This window comes from Sebastes fasciatus, chromosome 17, assembly GCF_043250625.1.
Source record: "Sebastes fasciatus isolate fSebFas1 chromosome 17, fSebFas1.pri, whole genome shotgun sequence".
Taxonomy (NCBI): Eukaryota; Metazoa; Chordata; class Actinopteri; order Perciformes; family Sebastidae; genus Sebastes; species Sebastes fasciatus.
This window is the reverse complement of record NC_133811.1, coordinates 5,242,127-5,269,821: the sequence shown is the minus strand read 5'-3', so window position 1 is coordinate 5,269,821 and position 27,695 is coordinate 5,242,127. Positions and strand designations below refer to the sequence as shown.

General features: G+C 39.7%; 1 protein-coding gene across 6 annotated transcripts in view; it reads left to right on the top strand.

The window, feature by feature from the left end:
* The window catches only part of ptprua (protein tyrosine phosphatase receptor type Ua), a 264,979-nt gene that overhangs the window by 147,226 nt on the left and 90,058 nt on the right, over positions 1 to 27,695 (top strand). For all 6 annotated transcript variants that reach the window (XM_074614139.1, XM_074614144.1, XM_074614143.1 and 3 more), the window contains exons 4-7: positions 5,399 to 5,480; positions 14,559 to 14,674; positions 18,780 to 18,951; positions 21,766 to 22,059. In XM_074614139.1, coding sequence (XP_074470240.1) covers positions 5,399 to 5,480; positions 14,559 to 14,674; positions 18,780 to 18,951; positions 21,766 to 22,059 — 664 coding nt within the window. The remainder of the gene's footprint in view (positions 1 to 5,398; positions 5,481 to 14,558; positions 14,675 to 18,779; positions 18,952 to 21,765; positions 22,060 to 27,695) is intronic.

Sequence of the window (27,695 nt, the reverse complement as noted above, 5' to 3'; positions counted from 1 at the left end):
AATGGAAAGCTAGAAATATTAATTACTGTGCAAATCTTGTTTTTAATGCAATCCCTTTTACTGCCACCACTGATTTTATGTGTTCACTGTGAGGGCCTCCTGGGATGCAGTATGGATTTTGTTACTCCACGCCATCAATTCTCCGGCGTTGGATTTTATGAGCCAAACACGACGCTGCAGGAGGCGCATATTAAAATGCTTGCATGCTTTTTACATCACACGTGACTGTCCAGCTGCTTCCATCTCCTTATCTGTCTACACTGCTGTTCTCGTGCCAGAACTTTCTTCCTGATTTGGATTTGTTTCTCGTATCATTTCCTTTTGGTTGCCGATGATGACACGACGCTCCATCTTGGGAGATGGCACCCCGCTGCTCGCTGTAAACCGAACCTTGATTCACACTTCACAGATTTTGCCTTTGCAGCGTTACAGTCTTCTCTTTTTTGTTGCCCATTTTTTTGTCACAACAAAAGCCTGAGAGAGGCTGAGCGGAGGCTGGAGAGTGACATCACCTTGAACTGGATATTCTCAATTGGACAAATCCATCTCTTATATTGTTTGCAGAAATAGATTTTTTTCTCCGTGCCTACGTGTGTGAGTATTGGAAAAAGGCTGAAACTTTGCTATCAAATATTAAAGATGCTATCAGGCCCCGTCATGACAAACAGTATCAGTGTGGCTTAAGCTTCCACCCTCTACTTTCTATCTCCTCCTCCTCCTATGCAAGGTGTTCCCCAACTATCTCTTCCTGCACTCTCTATACATCTTTTTATATCTCCCTCCTACGGTGGCCCTGACAGCTCATCATACTGCATATGAGATATGTATGCAAACCAAATACAGAAACACGCTGCAAATACAGAAAATACAACCAAATACAGAAACACACTACAAATACAGAAAACACAACCAAATACAGAAACCTGCCGTAACAATAGAAAACACAACCAAATAGAGAAACACGCCACAAATACAGAAAACACAACCAAATAGAGAAACACGCCACAAATACAGAAAATACAACCAAATACAGTAACTTGCCAAAAATATGGAAAACACAACCAAATACAGAAACCTGCCGCAAATATAGAAAACACAACCAAATACAGAAAGCATGCTACAAATACCGGCAGGCAGATACAGAAATGTGCTTGTGTTGTCTGTATTTGGCTTTGTTGCCTTTTATTTACAGTGAGTTTAGATGTGTTGTAAAATTGGTGTATATGTTTTTATACGATACAACTTTATAGTCAGGTTGCACTGAAATTCATTTTGCATCCATATGCAGCTCAGTTTGAGAAAAAGTACACATACAATAGACAAGTGGACGTTATGCCTCCGCGCCGGCAGCACCCGTGGCTAGAGACATCATGTTTTTGGGTTGTCTGTCCGTCCGTCCGACCGACCCATTCTCTTGAATGCAAATTTCCTCAGATTAGGCACAAACGTCCGCTTGGACTCGAGGATGAACAGATTACATTTTGGTAGACAAAGGTCAAGGTCACCTTGACCTTACGTCCATCCCATTTTTGTGAAAGCGATCTCTCAGGAACACCTTGTGGGAATTTCATTGCATCTGGCACATATGTCCACTTGTACTCAAGGATGAACAGATTAGAATTTGGTGGTCAAAGGTCACTGTGACCTCACAAAACACGTTTTTGGCCATAACTCATTTCTTATTCATATCTCATTTATATGCTAAATATGACAATTTCACGTGTTTAGCAGGATAAAATTATGACGTGATGATATTTTGGACAGACATGGATGTAAACTGCGACTCGACTTGTTGGCGGGAACATACAACCCTGAGGCTGTAATGCTAGTTTTCATGTGATTGTGTTTTTTGCTTTATTTGTTTTCTTTCTCTGCAGTGCATTGGGCTCTCAGGGCTACTGTAACTTATCCCACTCCAGCTTCACTCTGCTCTTCATACATTCAACAAATGGTCTCATTTTCAGTGCCTTGCTTTCTATGAACAAAGTGGAAAGGGATCCTACTGTATCCATTTGCATAATATCTTGTGTTTGCACAGCTATTGGATGCCAAGTTCGTCAGTGTCTGGCACAGTCATACTCAAACACACTTTTCTATAAGTGAGGGCAGATGCGGAGGAGCTTTAATGATGGCTCAAAGCGCGGAGCTGAGTGAATCGATGGTGGTGGGTGCGTTGACGCGTGATGAATTGAAGAGTTAATCGGTCTGACGTCTCTAATGGCCCGACATAGGAATGAAAAATAAAAATAAATTAGTGGAAAGAAAGCCTTAGTCTGTATCCATCTGCCAAGGCCTTTTGTGGTATTGATTTGCCCGAGGCACTTAAAGCCTGATGCATTGTCAACATAGCAATCTATTGCCCGTCTGAGTGCACAGTCACAGTCTGGCTTCCACTGGGCTCTGGCATAGATAACTAGACGTAGTAAGAGTGGGCGAAACAGTGGCTAACACACACACACGCACACACTCACACACACACACCGTGTCATATACAGTCACAACTTTCATCTTACTGGTAATGCAGTCCAACCCTCAAGTCCAGAGTTTGCAGTAATAAGTGAAGAGTTGCTGGTGGAGGGAGCGACTCGGGCTCTGCTGACTGTAATTACTACTCGGAAACCCAGAATGACTTTGTTGCACTCTGGGAGGCCTCCCGATTCACTTTGAGGCTCTGCATGCTCCCGGCTCATTTAGATGACTGAGTGAATATTTAGGCTGCGTTTAGGGACTCCTGCAGCTGCCATATGGATTGATAAAAGGGACAGCAGAGGGATTTATTCATGTTTTTTTTGCACTGTATGTCTTTGGTAAGCCAGACTTATTTAAAGACTAAACTAAAAGAAGTTTTATTGCCATTTGAAAGTGCTTCAAAAGTGAGTTCTCACCTATGGATTGTAAAGTAGCAGGCTGTCTCTTCTCTCCCTATGAGTCTAGCTTTAGTTGTTTTAGCAATGAGCACATAACCCTCAAGTGGCGCGCAAGTACTTTATTTCCTGCTGTTCTTTAGCTCGTGTGTCATTTTTTGGTGTTTAAGTTGCAATATGTGTTGTTTAAACTGTGTAATTTAACAATGACGTACGAGTTGAATAGTGGCTTTCCCCACTTTATACTGCTGTGTCTTTGAGTCGGAGTGACAGCTCGTGCACTGAGGTTCAGTTCATAATGACGGGTATCCTGTCGCTTCTCCAGTCCTAAAGTCTGTAGGTGTAAATGGAGGTTAGAGATAGTTGCATTTGCTATGTTGATTTCAGTGGAGACTTTTGGTATCCTGTGGTTTAAATGCTTTTAAAATTCTGTTGACTGTATGTTACAAGAATAACAGGCAGTCGGGTCTTAATCTGTGTGTCTGTGTCTCTTAAAAAATGTGCATGTGGACTGTATGGGTATAAACAATCTGGAGGCATGTGTAACAAATTTACCTTTTAGCTGCAAACTGTTTACTACTACAAGGTCAAGAATGATCAAATCTGGAGGTTATAGATGGTTAAACAGTTTTCAACAAACATGCAAGAAGTCAATCAAGTTTAGGTTCCCCAAATTCAGTCAGCAGATTAACAAAATAATGCACCAAAGATGCTAAGAATGAGCTCTTAACACATTTGATCTCTGAGTTATCTGATAAGTCTTGTCCACCACCAGAAAGCCGAAGAGAAAGAAGCAAATTGATTGTAATTGAAGTTATGAGTTTACCACTCAATCTAATGCTATAGAAAATGCCTTGGCTGTGTTAGTAAGAGTTATCACAGTATACCCAGACCGTTCTCATTCCCAGGGCATCAAATACCGACACTTTGTCACGGCCGTCGACGTGAGATACCGCTGCACCCTTAAGCACCAGTATGAGACCCACCAGGCTTTCAATTGACTACAATGTATAACCATCCGCGACAACAGTAAATGCTCCGAGAAAGTGCTGTGGTGACGTGGCTTAAAGGTCCCATATTATAAAGAGTGAGATTTTCATGTTTTTTTATTATGAAGCAGGCTTATGTTCTATATAAATACTGTGAAAGTATCGAAACGCTCAATCCACAGGGAAATACACACAGCTCGTATTCAGAAACTCTGCATTTCAAACAAGCTGTCAGGAGTTCTGTCCATTTGTGATGTCACAAATATACAATATTTAGAAACTTTACACAGATTTAAACGTAAACATTCTAAATGTGTCCCAGTTTATTCCTGGTTGCAGTGGATTATAAATGTCATCAGCTGACAGGAAGTACACATGGACCCAAGCTGTTGCCTAGCAACGCAATTCTGTTGCAATTTCGTTGCAATTCCGTCAAAATTCGCTAAAATAGAGCGTTTAAGACAGAGGGTAAATACAGGCATATTCAGGCTGACAGTATGAGGAAAATAAAGGATTCTTTGAACATTACAGCATGTAAACATGTTCTAGTAGAAACACAAAATACAAGTATGATCCTGAAAATGAACATCATATGGGACCTTTAAAGAGCAATATTCAGCTGTTCATGTCCTGTGTGCTAAGTTTCACTTTGACGTAACAATCAGCCGTTCGTTTGTGTCACGTGTTCACAACGTTCAGTTTCATTTTCATGTTACAAGCATCACAGTTTTTCTGCCTAAACCTAAATGTGACGGCAAGAGTAACTCTAGTGGTTTTGATGCCAAAAATAAAGTGACGCCTAGGGGCGCGACAAAGAGGTGGTATGTGACGAGTTGGAAGAAATATTAGATTAACATTTAATTTGGTTAGGGGCTGGTCGATGATAGGGATAGGATAACTTGTTTTATTTGCCAGAATATTAGATTGCTAATATGTATTGCATTGTCTATGATTTACCTTGGGAGTGTGGATATGTCTAGCAATCCAATCTATTTCTGAACATTGAGACATCACTGCGATCAAACACAACTGAAACCACAAAACTGTCAGGTGGCTGCGTTCCATTCAGATCTGTTCAGGCCTGTGTTGTTGCAGAAATTGGCATCTGTGCCTCTTAGTTAGTTTTCCCTGTATGACCCGTTGCTTTTCATTACAAAACAGTGGGTTCTAAAGAGCTTGTTTTTTTTTTTCATTCTGAGGGGCTTATATCAAATCCTGATGTTTCCCTGTTAGTGTTCTAGAGAGAGAGAAATGTTCTGCTAATAAATTATATTATAGCTGTTAATAGAATTCTGTGGGGAAAAAAATACCACGAAACAAAACTGGCCCAGAAATACAAGAAAACCTTCCTGATTACCATTTTAATGGCACGTTTCACAATGGAGCTTTCTTTTAAACGTACAGTGGAATTAATTGAAAATCTGTGCATGTCTGTTCTTGACAGGCCTTTTGGACCCCATCCCTTTAATTTCCTTCTTTGTCTGTCTACCTGCCACTCAAGATGTAATGGTCTGTAGTCATTTAATCTATCCATTGTCTCCACAGGTCATCTTTGAAGCGACCGTTTCCGAGGAGCGACAGGGCTACATTGCCTTGGACGACATTGTGCTGCTCAATTACCCCTGTTGTAAGTACCCGCTCTACACTGCTCATAGCATACCTGCTGACCTTTTCTGAGCCCAGGGAAAGTGGCCTGCTGAACAAACCAAAGCCTGGGGCCCAGGAAGCTTCCGGAAAAAGTTTCCCGGAAGGTGATTGAAGACTATGAGGCATTCCGGGCTGACAGTGGGGGGGGAACGGAGGCCAGTTTACCTGGTACCTGTCCGAGTCTCACAGCCACAATACCGCAGCAGGAGGCTTCACTTTTGTCTGGGCAGAATGGCTGACCTTTTCCTCTGATCGCTCCGCTCCCAGCTGGGTGCTTTTAAAGCTAATGTGATGTTACAGGCAGGGAAAGCACAGTTAGTGGTTGTACTTTGATCCTCTCTGGGAGTTTTTTTTTTCCATTGTCATCACTGGGATATCAGGGGGTTGGAGCTTAATGGTTGGCGGTAATGTTACGTTCTGTTCTGTTACGTTTACCTTTATACCCCCCCCTGCAGCCCTTTTGGTACACAGGCTCTGTGTAGATGTTCACTCTTTCACTGATGTGCAGTTCCCGAGATGATTAGCTCCATTAGACGCCATATACAAGCTACATCTGATCTGATTGGTCTTCTTGGAAGTAGTCGTCATTGTCGAAGCTGCACTGCCCCATGCTGACTTCCAGAAAGAGATCTAACATGGTGCCAGGACAGAAAGTAATATCATTCACTTGAAAATGGGTCATTATTGTCTTTTTTTTATTAAATAACAGGTTTTATCCATTTAACAGTTTACCAGTTGGACCAATTATTGTGATATAACGCGGAGAGTTTGATTACATATTACTCTATAATTAGGTGGATGTTGGTGGAATTCCATTAACCTAAATCAAGTATAATGCAAGGTTTTAATTAGACTCCACACACATATATATAGATAATTATGTTTTTGTTGTCATTATTATTGATGTAATATTTGTGTGTTGAGTTCCAATTGTTTCAGTGAGGGTTTTTATTGCGTCTTGGTGTTCTAATTACAGTTTCAGAGGCAGACATGAAATGAAAAGCTGGAATCTTGTAATGTTTTAAGGGTTTTATAGCATATATTTGCACCAATTTATATATTTAAGTGGTAGTTTGGGTGTTTTTGAAGTGGGGTTGTATGAGGTACTTATCCATAGTCAGTGTATTACCTACAGTAGATGGCGGTCGCCAGTTTTGAGAACCAAACCGGAGTACCAGCACGGGAGCAAAGTAATGTACTGCTGTGGACGGGGCTGATAGCAAAACATATTTTCGACAAAAAGGCCCACCTAAAAAAATCAGTTTAGAGTAGAATATTTTCACAGCTTTACCTTACCGTAAGACAGCCCTTTCCGACTGGGAACTGAAATTGTTGTATCCATCTATGCTCTTGCCAAAGCCACTCCACTGAAAAAAACTGTAATTTTACCTTTGTTTGTGCTGTTGTGTGACTTTGGTGAATCCAAACTAACCAAAGTCACACAATAACACAAACCAACGAACCGATCAAGTATTGATACATTTTTTTCAACGTAGTCTGGTTGTTTTGGCGAGAGCATAGATAATGACTTCAGTTTCCTGTCAGAAACATAGAATCAGTTTTATTCTCCAAGTACATACATACAAGGAGTTTGACTCTGTTTTTTATGCATCTCTCTAAATGTACTTACACAGAAATATAAATTACAGCTAGGGACAAGGTGTATATATTAATATTATATAAATGTGTATATACTGTATATAAAGCACTAATGACCAACAATAAAATAAGAAATAAAATAAAAACATATAAGTCAAGTGCTCTTTAGGTCTAAACAATACAAATAATGCAAAGAAATAAACCAGAAAAAATATTCTAAATATAGTGTACACTTCAAAACACCCAAACTATCCCTTCAAAGCTGCTCTAATCAATATTTGTATATTAACAGTGGATGAGATGACTGTGTGACAGATGTTGCTCGTTTTGACGAATCCACTTATCTGTAATATTATCTTGTGAGTTATCTGTAAACTCTGCTTTTTTTCCCTCTTACTTAAAGTGGCAGTATATATATATTTTGGCATCATGGGGCAAAAATTCCATAATAACCTTTCAGCATATTGTAATTCAAGTGTTCTGAGAGAAAACTAGACTTCTGCTCCTCCTCATGGCTCTGTTTTCAGGCTTTAAAAAACTTGGTGTTCCTTCACTAGATTTCACAATGGTGGCGGCTTATTTGTCATTTTACAGCTAAACCGTGCACTACAAGATGATTCTGGAAACATTTGAGGAGAGAAATAGGCATTAACGTAACATAATATTGATTCATATTTGATCAGCGGTGCCTAGTTTGACCGTTTGGTCGGAGTTCACGACTGATGACAACCGGCTCTCATAGACAGCAGCTGGACAGCAGACCTCAGATCAGCTCTTACTGCTTGTTTTCCTCCGGTCTGTGAAATCTTGCAGATACCATTAGGAGCACCGGAGGACACCGAAGGGACAGAGGAACATGATTTTTTTCAGGTTACCTGTTTTATGTACTACTGTCACGATATAGCGACCGTTTTATAAAAATAACTTTTTTTAATCATATTTGCTCCAATCTCGCCTACTTCAGCTTTAATTCAGTTTTTTATGACCCACAAACTCCGTTCTTATCAATCCCGTTTTCAGCTGCAGCAAGAAACTGTTTTCAGCGAGAAAGCTTGGATGAACCCGCTGTATGCTTCCTACCCGGCACCAAAAAGGCAGGCAGGCAAAGTTTGTGGTCTGGTGAACATAATGGAGCATCCAGCAGCTTGAGACCCAGTTGTATTTCTCAGAGGTTGGCAGAGACCAAAACAGAGCTAAAAAGGAGAGTGTTTATGTGTTAAAGAGGTCAACCCATTATGCTCATTTTCAGGTGCATACTTGTATTTTTGGTTTCCACAAGAGCGTGTTTACCAGCTGTACTGCAGCACCTCTTTTCACCCTCTGTCTCAAACATTCTGTTTGAGCTTGGGCTTTGTAACTCAGCAGACCTTTTTACATGCACAGAAACACTATAGAACACAATAAAGGAAAGGGGAAAAGCACAATATGTCCTCTTTAACAACTCTTAATACGTCATATTTCGTGTATTTAGCTTGTTCTGCTGCCCCAATGTGGCCAGAAAAAAAAAATCTAAATCCACTCAGCTTTTAACATCAGCTTATATCCAACAATACTGACATTGGTATAGTTAGTATTTCTGTCAAACCTCGCTGCTTAGATCCACGCTGGCCTTCTGTGAGAACGGTACTATTGTCTCGTAGCCGCATAAATGTGGGGAAATGTTAATGAATGATAATGTAGGGGTTTTTCCATTAGCTCATGAAATTCAGATCTCCTTTTCTGGCTCTGCTGGAAAAAAATCCGGCAGGTCGCACGTTATAAATCATTGAATCCTCACTGCAGAAGGAACTGGAATAACCCTTTCTCAAACCAGCATATATCTTGTCCTTTTTTTTCTTTACCCAAGCTCATCTCAAAGTTTGCCACTTGCCCTCTGTCACCCTATCCTCAGTGGAGCAGGATGCGTTTCCATGGTGATTTTTTGGATGGGTAGGTAGCGTTGCCAGGGTCCCTCGATATGTGACTTAGGGCTTGTTGCAGAAGGTGGCATTTGAACCCACCACATGCCTATTAGCTCTCATTAAGGGACAGCGTCTCTGCCAGGAATTGCTTTATATATATATATGTACACCGTATACATGAATTCTTCGAGCACAACTGAAGTGTACTACACATGTACACACTCATCTACTAGTACGGAAAAAAGCAGACGTGCACAATCACTATTCTTTTGTAGCAGCTGGTGTAGCTGCAGGAGCAGTCACCCGTAACGACCCTTAAAAACACACACAGACACATAAAGATGTAAGTAAACATTAGTAAGCTGGCATAAATTTCCCCACAGACAGCGAGAATAATGGTATGCCCCCTTAGGAAAGATTCAAGACAAAGACAACTGCTATTCGGTTTGAATTCCCACTCATTTGACATTTGTTTTCCTCTGGAGTCCGCGTCTTTATTCTAAACACGTGTTTCAGTCAAGACCGATCTCGCCTGCATCGAGAATAAGAAGCAGCATTACTAATTTAGAGAGCCGACATCTGAGACAGTCGGGATGCATTTGAGACTCACATTACCTTGGCTACATTCATGTTTAGCTGTATTAATTAAGGCTAGACAGGTCACACATCCACACTGCTGGGCGTTTAGATTTTAAATTACATTTTCTCAGTCACTATTAATGCAACTGACTCATCCTCAAATGACTTCTCCTATAATTGGGGCTGTGAACGCTCCTCTTTAAAAGATGACTTGAAAGTTTATGCTTATTTTTCTCCAGACAAAATACTCTGACTGACAACCACAGCAAACGTCTACTAGGGTGTGTATACTTTGGTATAGTTTTCTTTCTTTGCTTCTGGTTTGCAAAGTTTGTAATGCATACAAGGTTATTGCATTTGAAATGAGTTAGGTGTTGTTTGATAAATGCACCTGAGGAAATTTGTCAGCGCAGAGCCTTCTCTTACAATGCTTACAAAAAGGACTGCCGAGAGGAAAGAGAAAAATGAGCAATAGGTAAAATGTGAGATGCAATTTCCATTGTCCCGTCCTCAGCCAGATGTTGCTGTTGGTTACTGTGGAAACCAAGGATAAATGTGGGTGTTGTGTGAATAGTGCCAGTCTCTCCAACAGAATTTGATTTTATTTTGTCCATCACGCTGGTGTCCAGTAGAAACAATTTGCCCAGAACATGTGCTATTTACACCACAGCAGGAGATCCCCTCATTGTGGGGCATCGCTTGTATGATGGAGGTTATTATTTTCTCATTATATTATCATTTTGTTTCATTGCCGGAGAAATCATTCCAGTGTAGTGTAGGAGGCTCTTGGTAAAACAAGAGTATTGTGTTTTCAGTAGTATGTTTTTTTATTTACAGGGAGTCCATGTTCTTGTGGCTTCAAAGCTGTTCAGGAGATTCAGGTTCAGTGATAAAAGTGAAGCAAATGATCCTTTTCACTATAGTGGATAGATGAACAGAGCTGTTGTTAGCTTCCCATCTGTCACATTAGAGGATCTATTTTAACCTCAATCTGTGTTACGTGCAGCTGAGGAGTTGTTTTTTTGAAGAAGAGTTTGCTTTACCACAACGTCTTCTGGCAAGCTGCAGAGTCATTATGAAAATTGTGGGTTTATATGACACGAGTAAAGTTAGATGAACTTGTAAATGGGTGTTTCTGCAACTACGGTCACTTTTGACTCTCCCAAATAAAAAAATTAAAAAACTTCAATTAATTTTAATTTTAACCATCAGAGTATGTATTGTAATAATTACATATAGTGGATACGATTTTAATGCTTATTTTTCATGGTTTTCATCACTTGTTCTTACTAAATGTCCTTACCGCAACATTACAATAATGTTCAATTTATACATTCATTTCTATAATATTTTGAAGACATTCAAATTCATTTCTATCAAGCTTTGTGCATCATTGTAAATATTGACATAAAAACATCTTTTGCAAATAGTGTTGAAAAATGTAGACAGTAACCATAGATTGTCAGTCTTCATACACATAAAATATAAATATGTTGTGTTTTATGACAATTCTAATGTCTACACCTAAAGCTGTTGTGGTGAAGCCATGTTGTGGAAATTACATTTTTGCAGATAAATGGCAGCTAGCGAGGTCTGCCACGTTAGCTTTAAATCTCAGGTATCTCAACATTGAGAAGACAGTTGTGATACATGAAGAAAAGTGGTGTTTGCACCCATAAAATGTGTCATAAATATTATTAAATAACATTATTTAGTAATTACTTTTTATGTCAAGATTTATCAAGCATTGCACTGCAAGTTTTAACATAAATTCAAAATGTCATTGCTGCTAGCCAGCGAAAACTAACATTATCTGATAGAATTTGATCTTCAAACACTAACTGTAGAACAATAACTTATATTATACACTGCAACCGGTAATAAACTGAGACGCATGTTTAACTTTACAACTTTGAAATGGTCTATACATTAAAGTACGTTTACAGTACAGACGCATTCATTACTTGCTTCTAAGTTACTGACGATAGAAAGATGAGTAAGCTAACCACTTTTTGATATTTGTAATGAATCTAGCTGTCTTGGCCAAGATTATCTTTATACGTCCACGGGCCAAGGCCAAGGGTAGCGAACGGCTAACGTTACTTCACCTGCGAAACAGGAAACAGTTCAGCTAGCGAACTTGGTTTTTAGCTAGCTAGCTGCGTTACAATTAATGAACAAAACCAGCCAGTTGAGAAAAATAGTCGCTGACCTGGTACTAACACGCACCTTGACGTTATGTAGGAAGCAGTTATTTATTGTTATAAAATGTAAATGTTGTACTTCTTTAAAGCAAACGCAGTAGCTGTCTGTTAACGTTAGCTTGTGTTAGCATGAGATGACGATAGCCAGTTGCTAACCTCATCTGTAGGAATTTGATTTTAACCGTAATACACTAAAGTTAACTTACTATAGAAGAATACACGTTCTCAGTCATAGCCTTTTGTTTAACTATAACGCTAGTAGTGATTTAGCAGGTTTGTTTATATGGTTAAAATAGAGTTAATGTGAGGTTTTAGTGTTGTATAGCCGGCTAATGCTGGTTCAGACATTTTCTGCCCGCCAAAGATACAACCTTAAATCTAAATATATCTCTATTATATATTAGCACTAATATAATTACTACCAGCTGTGGTCCAAAAGCATTATAAACTCTTTGAAACTAGTTTCAGTAAAACTTTTGTCTCATGTGAAGAGTAAGAGAACCATTTTGGATATTGTTGCTACACTTATGTGCCAACTTTTAAATTAATATTGGAGTGCTAGAAATGCTTATAGAAAATGCTAATATTCCAAAGATAATTGTTAGATAGATTCAGTGAAGACCACAATACTTTTTAGTTAATGTAATGAATTTTGGAGCTTGACATATGGCCAAGCAAAGCATTAGCGAAATTGCTAAGTACCACTTCAAAATAGGTGCACAGTAATGAGAAAAGGGTAACGTTTTTCCTACAGCAAATACCTGATGCTTTATAGCATTCTTAATAGTGAGCCAAGACACATTTTGATACATTTTCAAAGTAGAAAAAAAACACAGATGTAAATAATAAAATGAATGGTGGCTGTATTTCATGTAGCTGCTTCAGTTTTTATGGTCCTGGTTTTGTGCGTGCTTGATCACTGTCACGCTCACTCATCATGGCAGACTGAAGCATCCTTGATGTTATTAGTAACAATTGTGCTTTTCAAACTATGCAAAGACAAAATGATTATCATGAGCTGCTTCTTTAAAAAATATTCTTATAAAATCACATTTTGAAGCACGCACTCGCTCACTCACAGACATTTTTGAGGACTTTATGTGGAGCTGAATAAAAAAAACTCCCCCGTTAGTTCCTGCTTGTTAGAAGCAGTGAAATATTTTTTGTCTGCATTGCAGTAAGTCACACAACTCATAATGTCAGCCTGATGTATTAATGATACACACACATACTGTGTATATATAGCATCTTTGTGCTCTGCTACTTGCTTATTGATCAGAACAGAGCTGAAAATGACAACACGACAATGAAATTATCCCCTGCTGCTTTGATCTGAAAACAAAGTAGCGGGGGATCCAAACCAGAAATCAGAATCAATGGAACTGACAAGCAGAGAATTACACTCAAAGACAAGAGAAGAAACATAATTTACTTACTGTACATATGATTTTGAAGATTGTTTTTAAAAAAGTATTTGGAGGACAATTTTCTAGAAAACTATGTTAACTCGCCGTGTGGAGTTTTTGGACCATTTAAGGCACTATGGGGCGATGTTTTCTTTATATCTCATGTTCTACTAGCATAGACCAGCATTCATGCTATTCTACTGATTGACAGTGCCAACAAAAAGCAGGGAAGAAGAAGACTGTGTACAATGTGCAATAATCCTATTTGTAAATGTTTAAAGAGGAAAGAAATGCATTCAACTGGTTCATTCGACCTTCAGGAAAAAAACACAATATGTTTTGGTGAGAAAAAACAGATAGAAATTGAAATGTGTTTAAGAAAACTCCACAGGATACCTTACCATAAATAAGCAGAAAATATGGTGCACTATATTAAATGGCTACACTGTGGATGTATCACGACTGTGTGGGCTACCATATGGTGTTGCACATATTACAGTAAACAAATGTAATGCTGTTTGTGTATACAGTGAGTGGTGTGATTAACTGCGGGGTATGTCATTTGATAAACACAATGCACATGCATTTCAACAGACGCGTATTTAAGCATTCAAGCAACAGCGTTCAGTTGGTAGAACCGGGGCTCTTTTGCATCTCAGCTTTTTGCCGTTTCATATTTTATCGACATTTATTTTTGAGCAAAAGCAGTCATAGAAACACAGGATAAGGATTTACTTGTCCTCTTGACAGGGCTTTAAATAATAATGCAATTCAGCCTCTAGATTCAGACGCATCCTAATAAATGTGTAAATGAGTACAGTATTTGATGCAGCAGAAAAACAACGTCTCTGTGATCGTAGGCAACTGTGTCTTTGTCAAACTGAATGGAGAATGTGTGTATGTCTGAGTGAGTGTGTGTGTGTGTGTGTGTGTGTGTGTGTGTGTGTGTGTGTGTGGGGTTAATCTTCAAAAAATATCTGTCTTGATAAGTTATTTAGTCTCATTTCATATGCAGCCTTGTGATCTATATTTCTTAATACAAGTGGAAAGTTGAGCTAATGGGGGTGAGAGATGATTCAACTTCCGAAAACAGCTTCAGTTGATATCTTAAAATTGATAAAGTGAGTTCATTAAAGGTTTAATGTCTTATTTAGGAGAATATTTTTGCACTGTATGGATATATATATGTTCACTATACATGACTGTGCTATGCAGTCATGTTTGTGAGGGTATATCCATGCCTGTACTGCTGCTGAATAAATTACAGCTCACATCTGTGTGTTCAACATATTTAGACAGGGACACTCGGCTCCAGATGTGACACTTTCATCACTGTGTGTGTGTGTGTCTTGTGTGTGTCCTTCCACAGACAAGGTGCCTCATTTCTCTCGGCTGGGTGACGTAGAGGTGAACGCCGGGCAGAATGCCTCATTCCAGTGTGTCGCCACGGGCAAAGTATCTGAGACTGAGCCCTTCCTCCTGGAGGTGAGAACAAGATTTGTGTGTGTGTTTTTTTTTTTTGTATTATCTTTGCTTTAACAGTCATGCCAACATCTCAGCACCTGGATAATAGAACAGGACTGGAGACTGTAGGAAGAAGAAGAAGCAACACAAAGGATAAAGAGAAAGACGTTTTACATGTTTGGCATTTAGCTGACAGTCTTATCCAGAACAGCTTACAGTGGTTACATTTGCATGCACGGCTGCTGGCTACGCTCCCATTAAAGTCTTATTCAGGTTGTTGTTTACAGGAGCTTTTCATACTGTCACTGAGTCGACATCAGTTAAGGAAATATTCCTGTCCTCAGATAACATTTTACACCAGCTATACAGTGTGGAAAATCATTTACTCACTCATGACCCTCTTCTTTGACTAAGCGGTGACTCATTTTTCATACAGGCCAAAGCCAAAAAGGTCCCTGTAGTAGTTACTGTTGTACGTATTTTTCTTTGGACAAATTTAAAATCTTTGAGGGAGTGCATGCTTCGATAATCTGTTTCAGGAAATTTGATTTCCGATTTCGTAACCAGGTTTCTCAATTAGTTTAAGTGCGTCCTTACCTTGCTTGTTCCATGTCATGCTTAATGACTACTAGGTGCTACTGTACTCCAGAGGCCTGTGCGCTTGGTGTGCGGATCGTAAGATAGTATTACGCAAATACGAAGAAGTTAAAGTCATAATCCAGGCTAAAAGCAACACAGTTTAAACTGACAAATGCATAAAGGATAGCTGGCACAACAATCGCAGACGGTGTGAAACAGACTTGGGAGCAAATAAAAATAAATGAATAGGTCAGAGTTGTGCGTTTACAGTCCCGCAGACTGTATGCAATGCCTTGCGTTACTTTGCTACCGGTACTTTTATGTATGCTGTGGGTGATTATAAGACATGAAAGTAGGTACATACTGTTTGAATTATGTTCTTATATTTATTTGTTATTTGCCCCCAAGTCTCTTTCACAACGCGGGGGTCGGGGTTCAGCTAAAAGAAGGTTAAAACAAGTGTCATACACGCCACAGTTTACCTAAAGGGAATAATAACCTTTTATTCTATTCTATAAGCAACATATTAATTTAATGGAATATACAAAGTAATTATAGTCAGATCTATCTTGTTCTAGATGGGGCAGCAATATTATAAGTCTGTTAATTTACGCATTCATACATCGGCAAATTTTTCTTTTGCCAGCAGTTCTTCCTGCATTTGGCAGCTTCAACTGTGTTACTTTTAGTCTGATTAGGTGTTTAACTTCTTCGTATTTATTTAACATTATAGTGGGTAAAATAGGCTGGAAAGGTGCATTCATTTGCATTTTCTTTTGCAGATTTTCTTGAAATTAGCATTAACATTTGGATTGAAACCTGTCGAGACGTTCCGAGGTAGTTGTTCCACGTCTGAAATAATTATTGAAGTGACATATCTTTAGGGCTGCAAAAAACAATTATTTACATGATCGATTAATCTGCCAATTATTTTCGAGATTTATCGATTAATTGTTTGATCTATAAAATGTCAGAAAATGCTGAAAAATGTCCATCCCAGTTTTTCAAAGTCCAAGGTGATGTCTTTGCAAATTTCCCCACTGTGGGACTAATAAAGGAATATCTTACCTTAACTTATCTTAACTTAAATGTATTGTTCTGCCACTTCAAAACCCAAAAATATTCAGTTTAATACGATATAAAACAGAGAAAAGCAGGAAATCTCTGTATTTGAAACAGCATTTTTCTGCGGTTTCTGCATGAAAAATTACTTTTAACGATTAATCGATTACCAAAATAGTTGACGATTATTTTTCTGGCCATCGACTAATCGTTGCATCTCTACATATCTTGGACACAACAATTTTTTAATTGAAAGCCTGCATCACAAGCTGGGGGTTTGCAGTTTGAAAGCTGTAGTCATTTACCAGGTGTAGAGGGTTCAGAGGAAAAGAAAAGACGCATTAGTTGCTTTAGGAGTCTGTAGGATACACTGTCATGAAACTAGACTCGTATAAATCAGGATATCTCCGCTTCTGCTACATCATTTTTGCTATTCTTGTTTTCTAAATTCCCCCAACTCAATGGAAGCACAACCCTGAATCTCTATTAATATCAAACAAAAGAATTGCCTGATGACAAAGAGCAGGAGTCACCTCCTCTGACCTCGTGATGAACTGTATACAGTAGTAGTAGTTAAAGGAAATGAGAGCCGTTATCTTAACTGTCAGCATTTTCCAGTCCAGTAATAATACTGTAACTTAATAATCCTAAATAATGCAGTAAGTTTGTGACTCTGTTTGTGTTTTAATGGCTGTGTTGTTGCAGGGAAATGAGTCATTTGGAAGATTATTAAGTTTGCGCCTCTGCTTTTGTAGCTTTTTGATTGTGGTGGCATTTAGTTTACTAAAGCCCCTCAAGTCATTTCTCTCATGCACCGACTGAAAATAGTTTAAATTTTCCTAGTTTGAATATGAGCTAATATTAGTCTTCAAAAATCCATCCCTGAATGCCTCCACTCTTTTCCTCTGGCCTTGAAGCCTGCACATCTAAGTGCTTTTGAAATGATGGCAGCAGAGAGAAGATGCTTTGCAAATGAGATCTCGGTATACTTGGTGATCCATCCCTTGTGTTTCCGCCCGATTTCATTTCGCAACACCCCTCTCTCTTCTTCCGAATTGGAAGCCTTTGAAGATCATCGGCATGTGAAAGAGACTTTTTTTTTTTATCAGTTTCAGAGTTTGTGACTTTGTTGACAGAGCTACACACACACACGAAGTCGCAAACAAACAATACAAGGCTTGTCTTTTGTAATTTGACAGTGTGCTACGGTGAACTTACTCTTCAGAAGTCAACACTCGCTTCCGGCTCCTCCCTACTTTTCTCATTAAGAGAAAAAAAAAACCCTGGTAACGGCAGAAAATAGAGATATATATCGCAATCCATTACAGCCTCTTGTTCCTCCATTTGTTGTTCGTGGCCCGTTTGATCATCACCGCCGAGTCTGCTAATTGCTGCCTTCTCTTTGATATCCGCGGTGCTGTGGAGGTCCTCTCTGGACCAGTCTGGAGCTGCTCACCTCCACACCTTTCCTCTATTTAGATAGTCCAAACAAATTGTTAGCATAATGTTTCTTAATCAATTAGCATCATATTTCTTCTCCCCTGTCCTCTGGCCCACACTTGCAGACGGCTGTCTCAGATGCTATTTACATCTCCAACATCAACGGGTCCAAACCTGAATTAGTTATTGCACCGACTCTTAATTACAATGTGATTCGGGGCTCGCTGCCAGACAGGATATGGCAGCAGACTTGGCTAATGGAGGCATTTATTTTTGCTTTTAAAAGCCTACTTTAATGCTGGATACAGTTTTTTTAGGTGACTGATGTGGAAAAAAAAAATCTAAAATATGGATGCTGTGCTCTGAAAAGGCACTTCAAAACTGAATGTTGAAAACAAAAAAAGTTGAAAAAAACTCCTTGAGCTTTTTTTTTAAATAAAGGGAGAGATTATATTGATACCAAAAGTTATAATCTGTAGCTTTAGGCAGCAGCCACTGTACATTCGCATCTTCTTACAGCACTGCATTTCCTCCTCATCCTTCCCTAAACCAATTCAAACATGCGGATGTCAAACCCACTTACTTGAAAACAGCGAGAGCAGGCGACAGTTTACATAATAATCTGCTTATTCTGAGAGAGAGAGAGCTGCATATATTGTAGCTCGCACCTGGAAGCAGCTCATTGCGAGCGCTGGCCTCGTGTTCCGATGGTCGAGCCAATTGCCAGTGTGCCTGGAGCGCTGACACATTAGCATGGCGAGAGATGAGGAGCTGTCAGCTCGAGCCCCCTGCGCCGGAAACAACAACCCGGGAGGCCCCGTGTCACAGGCCTCACGAGCGAAAACACTATTGTTACCGGTGACATTTATCACGCATTTATTATCTTGCCCTCCCGTGTAGCTAATTCCACCCCTCCTTTGTCTTCCTGTCTGCTTCCTCAGCCTGCCGCCCATTTTTAATCACTTGAATAGACTTCAGGTAAACATGTATGCTTGGGTTGCTCACTCCTGCTCTCTCTCTCTCTCTTTCTCTGTCTCTCTGTCAGCGGAGAAACAGCATGGTGCTGGACACGTCCTTGCTGTCTCGGTTGAGCCATAAACGGCTGATGGCGACTTTCCATGTGGAGGCGCAGCGTGGGGAGCAGGACCTCTACCGCTGCATCACCCTGTCCCCCCGGGGCGCCGCCGTCTCCAACTTCGGAGAACTCATTGTCAGAGGTAAGCTAGATGGAGGAACGCATGACTAATTTAGTGTTGGGCAAGAGTTACCAGAAGGTGTATTCTTCCTCTTTTGGTGGAGGCTAATTAATAATAATTACAATAAACTTTATTTATATAGCACCTTTAATACAAGAAATGCTGCACAAAGTGATTTACAATAAGGGAAATGGACTTTTATTTTTGTTGTATTTTTCTAAACTTATTTGCTTTGTTTTCTTATTTTTGTTTTTTCCTATTTTAGTTATTGTTTGTTTTTCTCCTTATGTTGAGAGGAGGTATATTGTATAAGCCTCAGGCTTCTTCACCTCTCCCGTCACATTTTTTTTTTGTTTTCATTATCTGGATTTTAAAGTTTTTGTGTGTGCAAATAAAATAAATAATTAAATTAACATAAAAACAGGGATAGAATGCCTTAATTGATGTAAAATAGGATGGCAAATAAGACACATTTGATAAAATATGATAAAATAAAGAAACAAGATGAAATAGAATTCATAGAATGCATAACACGAGACGGAAAAAAAAACCCCACTGAATAATAATATTCAGTCCATCAGTGCCCATATTTACAGCATGAATATATACATCAATAAACACTGCGGCAGCATCAAAGGGTGTCCCTTCCTTTCTACATCAGCGGTGGAGATTTAAATCTTTAAGGCAAAGACTCGAAGTTTTCAACTAAAACTTTTTGTTTAGTTTTAGTTCTCAACTAAACAAACAGACAAGACTTATATCTGCTTTCTATCCAACTGCCCAACCATCTAAAATACCAAAGTAACAAAGTGTTAATGGAATTAGTGACTGTAATATAATTACTGAATTTCATATTGTAATCCTTCAAAATCATTACTGAATAAAGTAATCACATTACTCAGTGATGTGTTACTACCCAACACTGAGTTCAACACACTTTCAGGCTAGGTTAAAGGAATAGTTCAACATTTTAGGAATTAGCTTATTTCTTTTTTTATGAGAGTAGAATGAGAAGATCGATACTAATCTGATGTCTGTGCATCAAGTACAGTGCTGGAGTCAGGATGTGGTTAGCCTAGCTTAGCATTAAGGCTGCATTCACACCAGATAACGCGACAACCCCTGCGGCTGCCGCAGCCCAGACAAACTACAAAATGAATGGGAGGATGTGTGTTTTCGCTGCACCGCCAGATGTGGTGTGAATGCAGCCTAAGACTGGTGGCAGGGGGAAACAGCTAGCCTGGATCTGTCCTACATTAAAAAATCTCGACCAACACCGTCAAACTATTTTTTGTCAAGAAATAGGTCTAGGTATCATGTAACTCCCCCTAAAACCAGAATTTAAAAATATAATTTTTGTATTTCTCTTTTTGTACAGGTGAAACAAATAAGACACAACTTATTTTTTTAACTTGGGACAGAGCCAGGCTAGCTCTTTCCCCCAGCTTCCAGACATTATGCTAAGCTAGGCCAACCACATCCTGAACTTAGCTTGATATCCTCATCTCACTCTCAAAAGGAAAGCTAAAAAACATGTTTCAAAAGTCCTAAATTACTCCCTGAAGTACACAGTAACACACATTCACAATGTCTCTTGTTACACATTCTAGTAAATAATGTCACTGTGTAATGTATCAGGGTGCTTTCACAAGCCATAGTCTGTTTGGTTAGTTCCAATCAGAGTGAAATTGATACTTTTGGTCCGTTTTCTATTCTGGTTCTGTTTCACAGTGTGTAAATTAAAGCGGACCAAATAAAAAAATAATAATTTGCTGAGGGGCAAATTTATCTTTTTCATCCCGAGAGCTGCCACTTCTATGCGGGAAATCACAGACTTTGAAATATTGCTGTCGAAGTGTTTTCACTTTGACTCGGCACTGAACTACTGTGCACCACAAATCCCTTCTACTCCAGTTTATCTTGAATTACTTTATAAACGTCACTGTTTTTGTGGAATTTATTCATCATATTCTGTATGTTCTCTTCGGCCCAGAAGTCGAGCAAACATCAGACTTCTGCAGAAGTCCAAGTCAGTCCTCTCCCACTCATGTTAACCTGTCGTTTACGCACAGGTAGCCTGCGTACGGTCCAAGACCACCTCTCACAAGTGGTCTCGGACCGGTTGTTTTGGTCCACACCAGAGTATCCCAGCCCAAAACAAACAGCACCATTCAATTAAAACCCACTAAATGTTGGCTTGTGAAAGCGCCCTCCATCAACCCTCCCGTCACTCACACACATACACACATTTCCTTACATACCACATCATGTGATGAATTCATTTCATGTTCGCCGGGTTGATAAGGAGTCATATTATGCATCAAGGCTGTTTTTTTTATATATATATGCAGAAAGGACAGAATTAGTTATTCAAATAAGCTTTTATTCAGAGTCATTAGAATGGAAATTAAGAATTTCCAACATTCAAGAGTCTCTCTCACTCTCTGTCTCTCTCTCTCTGTCTCTCTCTCTCTCTCTCTCTCTCTCTCTCTCTCTCTCTCTCTCTCTCTCTCTCTTTCTCATAGTCCTGATGTGATTAAAATATTTTTATGACTCAATGCTCTAACAGAGCAGAAATAATGTTATTGAAAGTGTAAAACAAAAAAAAGAAAAATCAATGACAGAAATCCTTGACTTCTCCTTTGCTGGCATGACTTGGCTCTTTTTTTGCAGAAAATGGCACTTTGACTGACTTTCATCAGTGTGTTCAAGGGCAGATTTCATCTATATATTCTTCTGTTGTTTCTAAGTAATATCACTCATAAACAACTGTATTCTAATAGGATTACATATTTAGATATACAGTATAATAACAAGACATTTCTTTATTTGCAGTGCCCCCAACGCCGATCGCGCCCCCTCAGCTCCTGCGGGCTGGCCCCACCTATCTGATCATCCAGCTCAACACCAACTCCATCGTGGGGGACGGGCCGGTCATTCGGCGAGAAATCCAGTACCGGGCCAGCCAGTCCACGTGGACGGAGACTCACGGCGTGGGCTCACTCACCTATAAGATTTGGCATCTGGAGCCGGACACGGAGTACCGCATCAGTGTCCTGCTCACCCGGCCCGGGGAGGGGGGCACAGGAGCACCTGGACCTCCTCTGACCAGCAGGACAAAGTGTGCAGGTGAGTCACAACAACAAATGATTAGAGCGAAGACAAGAACTGCTAATAGCTAATGCTGCATGATAGGGGTGGGAAAAAAATGTATTCAGAATCAATTTTCTTTTTTGTACGATTTTGAATAGATTTCTTTTTTTTCATACTTTATTTTTTCCCTTTTTTCGAGGTTGTTCTCATATATGCAATTTACAGTTCGTAAAATAACAATAGTTTATAAACCAATTTTTTAAGTAGTTGAGCTTAGAGACGAACACAATAAGTACACTAGGGAAAACAACTTCAGCATTCAAAATTGAAATAAAATTAAAAGAAAAAATAATAATAATAATAATAATAATAATAATAATAAAAAGAAAGAATAATAAAAAAAATTGTAACATTAATACAAATAAAATAAAGTAATAATAATAAATTAAATCAACAAATAAGTTAATAGAAAAAAAATGAATAGATATCAATGCCAGAATTGATATATTTGCTTCATTTGAGTCTATGTGGAGGTAGAAGAAAGTTACCGCTTCTATTGTTATAGTCTGAGTAACGTGACGTCATATCCGTTATCCGTATCCGTCAACCAAAACAAACCGCAGCCGGCCGCAAAGAGCAGAGACCAACTAATGGGGAGATAAGTGTATGGTCCCAGCTCTAGTTGCTATGACAGCACTAGTGTAGTATACTGCAAGCTGAGGACTTCAAGCGTCAGTACCAAACAACAAACAGAAGACCATCTGGTTGCTCCTGCAGCAAACACTGTTTTCAGAGTCTGTTCCTGCTCTGATGCTCTGAGATCCACACGAGTTCTGAGCTGAAGCTGAGCAGCCGCATCAAACTGTGTTGACGCATCACTTAACAACTTGTAGTTTGCCTGCAGCCACCGAGAACAGAAAGGTGCGTTAGTTGTCATCTACAGTCTTTTTACATGCAAGACAAGGATTGTGTGAAAAACAGCAGATAATGTGTGAAGATTCCTATTTGAAGGGGTTGATGTCCGGTCTGAACCCGGCTGTAGAAGAAAGTTTAGCTCAAGCTTTCGTGTAGTATTGAGGTTCTGGTGTCGTGCGAGCAGAGGACACGGTCCCTCTCGCCACCTCTCATCTGTGTTTTAGTCGCGGCGCTGCTCATCCAGGGTGAAAAAAGACACCCTGCCGCTCTGTCAAGTAGACGGCGTGACGCCCCTGTCACCTGCCACACTCTTTGATCGACTCTCGTCAGTGTCTTCCTCTCGCCCACCTCCTGTCAACTCCCATTGCTCAGATGCAAAGCTTTATCCCCGGGGGGAAGGCAGCAGACAGCAGAGGCCCCTGTGACACAAAACTCTGGATGAATTTGTCTTCCTAATGTGTCACGGAGAGACATTTCTTTTAGCACACTGACTCCCATTTTATGGACAGTCTTTGAGTGTGACATTTCATACTTACTGGTGCAGAGGATTGCAATCCCATGGGCCATTGTTGAGGGTGGCCAGCCACACTGAGGAGGTCCAGTTCAGATGTTAAACGAATGATGTGCGCTTGTGCTTTTTTCCCCCCCATCAAGTGTTCATGCTTTTTGTGTGGTGGGTCATTCTGTCAGAAATCAAACACTTTCTGACCTCACAACTTTCTATTTGAACAGTGTTTTTTTCCTACATGTCAACCTATATGAGAGAGTGTTAGAACATGTTTTGATTCACCAGAATGACCATCCGTTCAGGAGACAGGGGCCCTCAAAGTGGACCCATGATGGCCAACCACCCCTTTCTGATCATCGGAAAGCTAACAAACAATCCACAAATTCAATACAATAAATAAATCTGCACATTTTTGTCCTTGAATCTTAAAAAAAAGTGTTCATTTTTTATTGTGTTATAAGGTGGGGATGTCACCGTAAGGACATTTTCCCACCGCTAAATAAACTTGTGACAACACCGGAAGAACAGATGACGCTCAATATCTGTAGAGAACTACTTTGACCTTTGTTATTGGATGGCTGTGTGTCTGGCCTCTCTGGTCCAGCTTTGGCTGCAGGGCTGCAGGTTTCCTCCTGGTGCCCACTGAGCCGTCAAAACCAGCTGTGACCGATCCGTCCTCCGCACAGCTTCATACCACAAGTTTATAGCACTGGATTTAAATTCAAAATATTGCCAAATAGGCGCTTTTGCTTTGAAACCAAATCCTCCGCCATCGTCTTGTCCGTCAACTCTCTCTCGTCCCGTTTGTGAAATCTGACTTCTGCTGTTCTGTGCTGAGACTCAATACGGAGCAGACACTTTCGCTTTTGTAGCACCCGTCGTCTGACTATGTATTGATAACACGGCGCTGATACACAAAAAATAACTAAATGGGTTTTATTTCTAATTATTTCTAAAAAGCAAAACCACAGTGTGGGTGGCGGTGGGCAAGTAGGTTCAGCACCAGCAGACTTCTGAGTACATATAGGTCAGTCTAACACATGAATCCTTAATGTTGCTTATGGTTTATTGTTTCAACTCAAATATTACTTCAGTTTTCCCCATTTGTTTATCGTCACGACTGAAAAACAGAAAATTAATAGATTCAGAAGTGACTGATTTCTGACCCATTCCTGACACAAATAAGCGACCTTGTTATGAATGCATATGTGCCATTCGTGTATTTCAGCATTCATGCTTCTTGTTTCTTTATTACATTTTTCTAAATAATATTGGCATGTTTCAAATGATTCTGATGGCCTGAGGAAAATGGCAGTGAACATTGGTAATGTGTGTATTTCCTTAAGCCCATTCATTTCAAGGCTTCACTATGCTTAGTAAGTACTGTCTGTCAATTTTCATGGATACAACTAAGCAATGTCATGAACGCCTACAAGGCCACACTCTCACATAAGTGTGTGGTGTTTTCCCCATTTGAACGATTAATTATGTCGACTAAACAACAGAGGCGCAGAGGGCCAGATTTACTGCGGCTTGTGTGCTGGTTAGTCGTGCAGATTCTACGCATTCTGCCCCAAACACAAGTGGTATATTTATCAAACAGACGCAGCAGGCTGGAGTTTGAATGTCAGTTTAGTAGGGATGGGGGAAAAAAACGATTCACTTATGTATCCCGATTTTGAATCGATGTTTAATTCCAGAACCGATATATTTGCTTCATTTGAGTCTATGTGGAGGCAGAAGGAAGTTTTATCGTTGTAGGGTCTGGGTATCATCGGATAATCCGTTTTTCCTTTTGAATTCAGAAAGGAAAAAACGTTTTTTTATTTTTTCGTTTTAAACCAAAAACGAGAAAACGGCCGTTTTCTCGTTTTTGGTTTCTGAATCAAAAAATGAAAAACGAACCCAAACCGGGCCGTTTTTTGTTTTTGCGAATTCCTTTTCTCATTATTCGTTTTTAATTGAAGAACGGAAGTCACGTGGGTTTTTCCTTTTTTTCGTTTTAAACCACAAACGAAAAATGGAATCACGTGGTGCTCTGTTTGTTTTTTGTTTCCAAACGAAAACCGAAAAAAACAAATTAAAAAAACGATCCGATTTAGTTTCTTCAAGTTTCTTTCTGTCACTTTCTGTTTTGAATCGAAGAGTGGAGAACGGCAGTCACGTGACCAGGAAGTGAAGGCAAACATGTCAAAATAAAAGCCAAGAAGATAGTTTGGTCATTCTATAAAAGTGTAACATTATTTAAGCACAGGATCGAGGTAACAGTAGAAGATAAATAGGCTAAATAAATACATACTGTACCTAAGAAAGCCTAATTAATTATATATCCTAGACACCTACACTGTGCCAAAATCATGGAAATTCTCAATAATTAGGCCTGTGCTAAAAAAGCCAGGCGCAAGTAAGCCAAGTGATCTTTGGCCCATCGCAATAACCTCCATATTGTGTAAAACCATGGAATGAGTTCTTGCCAGCCACCTGACCAGCACAGTGGCTACTAAGCTAGATCTGCTCCAGTTCGCTTAAATAAGAGCAACAGAGGCCCAGATGACGCTGACTCTGTTTAACACAGTCACAAAACACCTTATGCATCCTAAAGGTTATGCCAGAGCTTTATTTGTGGATTTTAGCTCAGCTTTTAACTCAATGAAGACGCATATTCTCCTGAAAAGGCTCCTTGATCTCAACATCAACACAGGGTTAGTGTTGTGGATCAGAGGGTCTGTGTCAGGGAGAACATGTCAGACAGGCTGCCCACAAGGCTGTGTTCTTTCCTCTGTGCTATTCTCTCTTTTTACTAATGAATTTATGATCAATGAGAAACATTTTAGACTGTTTAAGTATGTGGATGACATGGCCTTAGTTGGCCTTTTACAGGAAACAGGCCCACTAGGTGAAGCTGCCTATCTGGCCCACACTACAGCCCTTCAGACATGGTGTCACACTAGCCAGCTAGAAATCAATGTGGCCGAGACGAAAGAATTAATCATGTGCTGCACAAAACAACATTTGATCACAGAGCCAGTTTCACTTGATGGCCAACATGTTGAAACTGTGGAACACTTTAAATACCTCGGTACAGTCCTGGACACCCAGGTGAGCTTCTCTGAAAATACAGAGTATATTTTCAAGAGATGCTCACAGCGACTTTATCTTCTAAGGAAACTTAGTGGCCTCGGTGTCAGCCGGCAGATTTTAGAATTAGTGTACAAAACTATTGTTGAGAGTGTTTTAACCTTTAACCTTCCTGCCTGGTACGGTCACCTACACTGTAGATAGAAGAATAAACTGTCTAGGATTGTGTCAATGGCAGGCAAAATAGGTGGTAAACCCCAAAAGCCCTTGACTCAACTTTTTACAGAAAGGACGAGGAAGAAAGCGAGGAGTATCCTGGCAGATAGCTCCCATCCTCTCTGCAGCCAGTCGGGAGGCGCTATAGAGCCCCTCTGGCAACTATACATGTGTTTAAAAAGTCTTTCATCCCAAATACCATCAATATTCTAAACTCAACACAGTGACTGAGCAGATCTGAGCCACAGACACTGACATGAACTGTTTTAATGTGTAACATAACCTGTCTCTGTTTTTTACTAACTGCTGTCTGGTTTTTAATGTCTGTTGTTTTCTGTGTTTTGTGAGCTGAAGACAAATTTCCACCCTGGTGGACAATAAAGTTTGATTGTATTGATCAGTTCATATTGAGGGGCCGTCAGCTTTACAATTTAGTTTGGAGGGAGATTCGGTATCAGTGAAGTAAGTGCATTTTATGAGTAGGCCTTCTGTGACGTTACCCACCACAGGGGTCAGAGGTCACCACTCCTCAATCCCCAAGGATTTTCTTTTCAGTCAAATTTAAAATTTTGACGCATTTATAGATGAAAAGTCAAGTCAATAATCATGATCAATGATAGAGAAGTATGGTTGATCAGCATGTTTGCCAACCTTCAGACATCATAGTCTAATATGAGGATTAATCAGCCTGAGTTCACTAAAAAACTGAAATCACTAACTTTCTGTATTCTGTTTGGTGGTTTATGATGCTTTTCAATCATTTCTAGTCTATTTGGTAGTATATGTAATTTAGTTAATTTGTTCGACATCATGATAATGCTGATTTTTCAACCAGTGGTTATGACATTAATGCCAGCTAGACAGAATAAAGCTCTGTCTGTCATGACAATAGAACTGTACTGAAGGCCTTTCCTTTACTCGGGTGACTCTTTACAGCCACCTGAAGACAGCAGGT